At 37.0% G+C, this 7,900-nt stretch overlaps 1 protein-coding gene across 4 annotated transcripts; it reads left to right on the top strand.

Moving 5' to 3' along the window:
- The first annotated feature begins 279 nt into the window (after nt 1-279).
- Nucleotides 280-5,856, top strand: LOC137828391 (type IV inositol polyphosphate 5-phosphatase 7-like). Of its 4 annotated transcripts, none has more exons than XM_068634946.1 (13): nt 280-1,244; nt 1,391-1,478; nt 1,982-2,056; nt 2,161-2,245; nt 2,333-2,437; nt 2,524-3,220; nt 3,340-3,533; nt 3,696-3,804; nt 3,914-4,062; nt 4,222-4,482; nt 5,014-5,110; nt 5,198-5,390; nt 5,581-5,856. In XM_068634946.1, exons 1-10 carry the CDS (start codon nt 1,215-1,217, stop codon nt 4,442-4,444), a joined length of 1,755 nt encoding a protein of 584 aa, XP_068491047.1. In that variant the 5' UTR covers nt 280-1,214; the 3' UTR covers nt 4,445-4,482; nt 5,014-5,110; nt 5,198-5,390; nt 5,581-5,856. The 4 variants fall into 4 exon arrangements, with proteins under 4 accessions (XP_068491047.1, XP_068491050.1, XP_068491048.1 ...); XM_068634949.1 differs by having other exon boundaries at nt 346-1,244; nt 5,017-5,110; nt 5,226-5,390; XM_068634947.1 differs by having other exon boundaries at nt 346-1,244; nt 5,017-5,110.
- The last annotated feature ends 2,044 nt before the right edge of the window (nt 5,857-7,900 follow it).

Raw genomic sequence — 7,900 nt, 5'->3', positions numbered from 1 at the left:
AGGCAACGCAACACGCCCTATATTCAGTGGCACCATACCTAGACCAATCTATGGAATCAAACGTCACATTGAACCATATAAAATATCTAGTCATAGCATAACAGGGCAAATCAAAGAAAGACAAAAATAAATTTTTGAAAGGATATTCATTTATTCATTCATTCATTCGCGTGCCCAAAAACGAGACACTTGTTTTCATTATTGTTATTATTAAAGGGGAATGACACACCGAATCAGTTTACTATTACTTCTCTTCCAAACATTCTTTGACCAATAATTGAATGCAACACAATAACATAATATAAACAAGGCTTTTATCTTTTTCTTTTTCCCTTCACCTTCTTTAACTGCTTTTGCTTTAATTGGAAGACCAAAAAACTAGAAGAAGAATGCAGGTTTAGGAATAGGAATAGGAGAATAGTGGTAGATCTCACATAACAGTTCACAGTTCACAGTTCACATCCCCTCCTCACTTTGCTGACCAAGGGCAGCTTTGATCAGCTGACCGGGTCGTTTTATGCAGAAGCCTTAAAGCAAAAAACTACCTACCCGTTGCCCCCTTGTCTTGAGCTAAGGTTGTCACTAAAATATTCTAATAAAGCTCTTCTATGGTCTCTTTTACTGCGCTTTATTCTGTTCAAATTCGATACTTTGTTTCCTGTGGTTGCAGAGAACGAGGAGCCTCTTCTCTCTCTCTCTCTCTCTCTCTCTCTCTCTTTTCTCTCTCTTTCTCCCCCTCTCTCTATATGCTTGCTGCATTGTCTTGTTCTAATACTTCAGAATCTCTTTTCACTTCCACGCATTAAAGTGTTGTCTCTCTCTTGAGTTGGTGGCGCTTGCTTTCATATTTATGGGAGTTTGTTTCCATGTTCTTACACTTTCTAGTAGTAGTGTTGCAAGAGCACGTACATAGCGCACCAGAAGAGGAAAGCAAGGAAAACACACAAGGCATTTTACCCTCTTTTGTTGAGCTTCTCGTGTTGATTAATTTAGTTCTTTTCTTTGGAATTGAGAAACAGAACAACAACGAGCCTGGTCTTGTTCCTCCGCTCTAAAACATAGATAGATAGTGTGGAGGTTGGAGAAGGGGCTTCCAAAGCAATGATACTTTGCTATTTGAAATTCTAAGAAGTTTTGGATCTATAGACATACTTCTAAGCGGCACAGAAATATCAGAGAGCTTCAAGAGCTGCATGAAGTAGAAGTTTGCAAAAATGAGAGATGAAAATTCCAAGAAAAGCAAGGTTTTGCCAATATCCTCTAATATAAAGATGATTTTTTATTTTTTTTTTGTTTTTTTCCGAGGGGAATGAAATTCAACATTCTCAGTGTGTTGGTGTTTGCATATTGCAAGTTGTTGACTGTTTTGTCTTTTTGTTGCTTGATGAAGCTCTCATGGTCAAAGAAAATGGTCCGAAAGTTCTTTAATATCAAATGCAAGACTGAGGATTCCCTAGCAGACGTTACTGCTTATGGAGGTAGGTGTTGGTCTTCTTCAAAACTCACTTTCTACTTGTGATCAGTTTCTAAGGGAGCAACAAGCCTAGAATTAAATCCCATGAGAGATTTGTGATGATAGAACTGTGCAGTGTGAGGTCTTGAACAAATTCTCAGGTTCTAGTTGCTACCGGAGAAACCGAAGGAATTAGAGATGAATAACACCATTACGAAAGAAAAATTGAAGCCTAGGATCAGTCGTCACGTTCTGTCTGATTTTGTTGTTGTCTAATGCAAAAAATTAAGCTATGCCAAATACTCAATTAGCTTTCTCTTAGACATAGATTGTCTTTGTCTGAATTTTAATGTTGTCATCAATTCGTTTTCTTACTACAGTTTCTTCGCATCCAAACAAAGTGAAACCATAAGCTGAAATATATTTTCATCAAATACAATTCTGTATTTTCGCCCCTCTTGATATAAAGTCAGTCACTACAGTTTTTTTTCGTGAATTTGATGCATCAACACTAATTTCCTTCTGCAGGAGGTGACGTGGAATGCAGAAGTAGGAATAGCTTCTCTGAGAGAGAGCCATGCACAATCAAAAAGAGCAAAACAGGTATAGAATTTCTCTCATTTAATTTCTTTAACCATGCCCTTCGTGTTATTTAAAATGCTGACTTCTTACACAAAATCATTACAACCGCTCATTGTAATGAACAGAGAAGTTTAGCAGAAGCACAGATCAGGTGAGGCGAGCAAGAATGAATCTTGACCACCCTCGAATTATAGATGTGCAGAATTATAGGTATACTCTTTCTCTTATTTTACCTTCTTTTGAAAAAAAAGGCCATGTTCAAATTCTCATTGGTGTCTCTCTTTTCTCTGTAAGCAGCATTTTTGTAGCTACGTGGAATGTAGCCGGAAGATCCCCTCCAAGTACTTTGAATTTAGATGATTGGCTTCATTCTTCATCGCCCGCTGATATTTATGTTCTTGGGTAGGAATTGGTACTTGTCAACGTAGTCTTCAATCAAAGGTAGCATTAACTGTTAACCAATGACAATTTCTACTTGTCCCTTGCAGATTTCAGGAGATAGTTCCCTTGAATGCTGGTAATATCTTAGGGGCAGAAGACAATGGCCCTGCTAAAAAATGGTTGGCTCTCATCAGAAAGACTCTAAACAATCTTCCTGGCACCAGTGGAAGCAGTGGGTGCTATACTCCATCTCCCATACCTCAGCCGGTTGTGGAGCTGAATGCAGATTTTGAGGGATCAGCTAGGCAGAAGAACTCATCTTTCTTCCATAGGCGATCATTCCAGACAACTTCTAGTGGCTGGGGAATGGACAATGATCCTTCAGTTGTGCAGCCGCGGCTAGATCGAAGATACAGCGTTTGTGATCGTGTAATTTTTGGTCACAGGCCAAGTGACTTTGATCCCAGTTTTAGATGGGGCTACAGGCCCAGTGACTATTCCAGGGCAAGTGACTACTCAAGACCAAGTGACTACTCAAGATGGGGTTCATCTGATGATGATAATGGCCTTGGGGATTCACCAAGTACAGTCTTATTTTCCCCAATGTCCCGTGGTGGAGGAGGACCTTCCTTTAATGAAGAGGGATATGCCATGCCAGGTCACTCAAGGTACTGCCTTGTTGCTAGTAAGCAAATGGTGGGAATATATCTCACAATATGGGTGAGAAGTGAACTGAAAGATCATGTTCAAAATATGAAAGTGTCTTGTGTTGGCAGAGGATTGATGGGCTATCTGGGAAACAAGGTAAATTTTAAGTCTGTCATATTCTCAACTTTTGTTTTTCCTTAGATTAATTAATGGCAAACATGATGGTTTCATGAAATATGCTTAAATAAAAGAGTTATGTTGGCTTGTATTTGCAGGGATCCATCTCAATTAGTATGTCTTTGCATGAAACAAGCTTTTGCTTTATCTGTAGCCATTTAACCTCAGGACAGAAAGAGGGTGATGAACTAAGAAGAAATTCTGATGTGATGGAGATTCTTAAAAAGACAAGGTTTCCTCGTGTTCAAGGAGTGGACAATGATAAATCTCCACAAACAATCCTCGATCATGAGTAAGAATCTACTCGCATTCATCTAAAATTTAACTTTTCTAAATAATGTCATTTATTTTTGCTAATGTATCACCTTCTCCTCGTGTCTCAGTAGAATGTACACTTCTGTTTCCCTATGTTTTTCTTTACATGTAACTGAGCTTTTGCATTTTCTCAATTTAGTCGAATTATATGGCTTGGAGATTTGAACTACCGGATTGCCCTATCCTACCGTTCAGCTAAGGCACTTGTTGAGATGCAAAACTGGAGAGCATTGTTAGAGAATGATCAAGTAAGTCTGTTAAACATGATATATAAATTCCTTGTTCGTTGTTTAACTTAAAATGTAACATTATTGTACGAGTACACATAATGAGTCTCAATTATTGAATTGATGGCAGTTGAGAATAGAGCAGAAAAGAGGTCGTGTGTTTCTGGGGTGGAATGAAGGGAAGATATATTTTCCTCCAACGTACAAGTATTCAACTAATTCAGATAGATATGCTGGAGACGATATGCACCCCAAAGAGAAAAGGAGAACCCCTGCTTGGTAAGATTATCATTTATCACACCACATCATAGGAAATATTTAATGGCATCGTTCATATGAAACAATGCTTATCATATATGAAGGAAAAATTAGCATATTTTACGATGTATTTTGTTAGCTTGTGCTACTTATGCTTATATAAGTATTTTTCTTTTATAGGTGTGACCGTATTTTGTGGTATGGAGAAGGTCTACATCAGTTGTCGTATGTTCGAGGGGAATCAAAGTTTTCAGATCACAGACCTGTCTATGGCATATTTTGGGCTGAGGTTGAGTCAGCTCATGGAAGATTGAAGAAAACTATGAGTTGTTCTCGTTCCAGAATTGAAGTGGAGGAACTTCTGCCATATTCCGGTGGATATACTGAACTAAGTTTTTTCTAAAGGAGTTTGGTATATGAGACGTGTCCTTCCACATTCAGGTACACTAGTAATATCTATCCCTTGTGCACTTTCACAATCATGTTTGTGAGACGGGTACCTGAGTGGTTTTTTCTTTCTTTTATCCTTTAAGCACTTACAAATAGAAAAAATTAAAAAACACGTGCAGTGCCATAAGCAAACCTGACCTTGCCCCTTTGGCCCAAGGGGTCCCTAACTTTTTTTTAATTTTCTTGTTGGCTAGACCAAAAGTACTAGATTCTGAAGCTATAAATGATTTATATGGGGTTGAACATACTAGAGTGGATCCTGCTAGTGCAATGAAAACATACAGTCTAAAAGAATATACTAAAACGATGTTGGCCATTGAGTATATCTTGCTTTACTAGATATTTAAATTGGTTTGATGAATTCGGAAGCCAATATAAATAGAATATGTTCACAGAATTGTCTGAAAAGTCTATATATCAAAATCTTTTCTGCTTTGAAGTCCTTTTGTTCTTTTCTTATTGTCAATACCATTATTCTTTTCCCCTGAATTATAAACCTTACATCCACCTATTACTGTTCAGAAGCAATTGGTCCCCCATTACCATGCTGGAATTACTTTGAAGAAAACTCATTCATGGAGGGAGATAGGGACAACCCATTTCCCACATACCGAAAAAGGTTAGTTTTCTTCTCTTTCATGCTTTTCTTTGTGCTGCTTTTGGCCTGCTTCTTTGTCTAATTTTACCTTTACTTTATCTTTGTCAGTTTATAATCTGTAGTTTTGGTGCTACAGTCATGCTTTGCCTAACACATGACCAGTACAGTACGTCATCATAATCTTGGTAGCTACTCATACACCAGCTTCAGTAATGTGCATATTTTGATACCCAACTAACAAACACTCGACCTTCCAGTGTCTCACCAACTTTGATCGTTAACAGTCCTTCACAGTCATCAGGTACTACATTGTGGCTTTTTGTTCCATTTGATGTTTATAAGAATTAACACCAATGCAATCTGCTTATCATAAAAAGATTTACGCACAAAAAAATTATAAGCATCGATGTTAATCCTTATAATGACATGCTTATTAATAATCACCAACTTATGCTTATTTATAATAATCAATGCTTTTTTTCCTGGTGCAGGAAGTTGATTTTTTTATTCAAGATTTTTTAATTGTTTTTGGAGAATATATATGATGACTGAATGAAGGTGGAAGCTTGTCAGAATAATCAATTGGGCACTAACATTTTTTTAATGCGAAGAAAAGAAACTGAGTTTATTTTTTCTTTTTCTTTTTGATCCTGAGAAGATGAGAGTTTGATGTATATTGATTACCGAAGTACTTGAGGAAAAATACGAACAAACAAAAAATGATTGATGTTCATAATAGAATTCGAGAGCCTCTCTTGCTCAGTCCATTATTGAAATTTTACTGATAAAGGTAACTTTGACATCAAAATTAAACAGTGTACACTGCATCATTCATTCATTCCTGTGGCTCGTCTTTTCACTAATGAGGAACAGTGTTTAAGTACACACACTGAAGAGTGTTGCGGGGTTTGGCAAGAATATTGGGGGTTCTAACCGGGGTCCTCCTCCAAGATGCCCTTTACATGCTTATCAACTGCTGTTTACTTTTGACTTGGTGGACTCTAGCCACTTTTAACTTATAGCTATTTTCTTGTGCATCCATTCATTTTGGATCACTCAGAAAAATTGAAGTAACAAATTTCACAACTGGGGGTGTTGCAGAAAAAGACTAACGCTAAATCATTAATTGCGTAATAAAACCATTTAAAGGGAATTATAAATTATGTGGCTGATCTTTGCCCATGTCGACGATTAAAAATTTGGGGTCTGACTCATTCCTTTATGAGATCTCAACGGTTAAATGTCTTTGTCCCTGTTGCTGTTGGGGAGTCATTTCATGGAGATGTCACTCAGATGCAAATACATTTTATAAAAAATTGTAGTACTGTAGAAGTCTCAATTCTTAGCGGAAAAAGAAAGTCCCATGAGTGTGAACCATTGCTCCACTAGTACAGTAATAGTAGGAATAGTACAAAAATGCGATGAGATTGTTCAAGCTGCAGAAACACATTCTTTTGCCATCTGGGATGTGGAGAAAATCAGCTGTTGCCAAAGCTATTGATCTACATCAAATTGCATGCAACAATTAATAGTGTGTTTGTTTTATCCAACTTTCACGGGTCATTGACAGTTAATATGACAGAATTGTTATTCCAAATACAAGAAGTTAAACGCTGATGATCATAGAAATATGGGTTGACATTGGAAGTGTAGTAAAAGGTAGGAAATGAACAAACATGCTAGGTTTTGGATTTGAGTTGATGATCTCCAAATCATGGTTGGAGTAAGTTAGAAAAGACAAGCTTTTGTCCAAACGTTGATTTGAGAATTCCTTAACCAGAACTTCAAACACACTACTTTGTTTATTCATTGGATCAAGGAGACATGAAGCTCGGTGGAGATCAACTGGTGAGATTCTCACGCGTACTATGTTAGAGACACGTTAGCCAAAAGAAAATCTATCATCATCAATGAAACAGTTTCGGGACAAACACAAGTAGACACTAACAAATAGTTTGATTGTTTTTATAACACCCTTTTAACAAAAAAGCTTAAAGAAGTTTCATGGAATCTTTATTTTAAGCTTACAGTTTCACAATTCATGAAATAAATATGTTGTTGAAGAAGCAAAACGGCACAATGGCAGAGGCTTGTCTCTACTACGGTTTTGCTTTGTTTGTTGTTTTGTTTGTATGCCAACTGGTCCTTGATTTTGGCCTCTCTAGTGGGGAACCACTTCAAAAGATTTCATCTTTGGAGTTCTGCTAGAGATTTTGCACGCCATATAGATTGTTAAAGCTCATTGGTGTCCTATGACCTTTGTTGATGCTCCTGCAGCAGTGCTTCAACCAATGACAATTTTGTTGGACTTTTTTCTGGTGCCATCCAATTATCCAATGCTTTTTATTACTCTCTTTAGATCTATTTTATGATTTGTATTACTTGTTTAGGACCACACCTTTTTGTCTGAAATTCATTCTTTTGCCTCAGTTTATGGCATAATTAGCCAAGTTGGTGTGCTGACACCAGCATTTGTATTCCTTCATAATGGCTGGGAATCATTATTCCTGAGAATTCTGATCCAACTATTCTAGAAATGATTGTTTATAACTCAGCTCAGAGAATGTTTGCACTATCCCACACAAAATCACTAGTAAGCAGAGGGTTGACAAGTAATCTGCACAAAGTTTCTTTGTGCCATTTAACAATTATGGGAACTCTATCAGTAGGTTGTCAATGTTAACTTTCATCTAAATAATTTGGAAGTTGATTTCAACCTTTTTATTGACAAAACTATAGCAGGAATAAAGGTTTTGAACCCTGCACAAGATTAAATTAATTAGCTTGAATGAATTGGTTGAATAACGCACA

The sequence above is a fragment of the Phaseolus vulgaris genome, chromosome 7 (genome assembly GCF_000499845.2).
Source record: "Phaseolus vulgaris cultivar G19833 chromosome 7, P. vulgaris v2.0, whole genome shotgun sequence".
In the NCBI taxonomy this organism is placed as follows: Eukaryota; Viridiplantae; Streptophyta; class Magnoliopsida; order Fabales; family Fabaceae; genus Phaseolus; species Phaseolus vulgaris.
The sequence above is the reverse complement of the archived record's forward strand: the minus strand, read 5'-3'. Positions and strand labels throughout refer to the sequence as shown.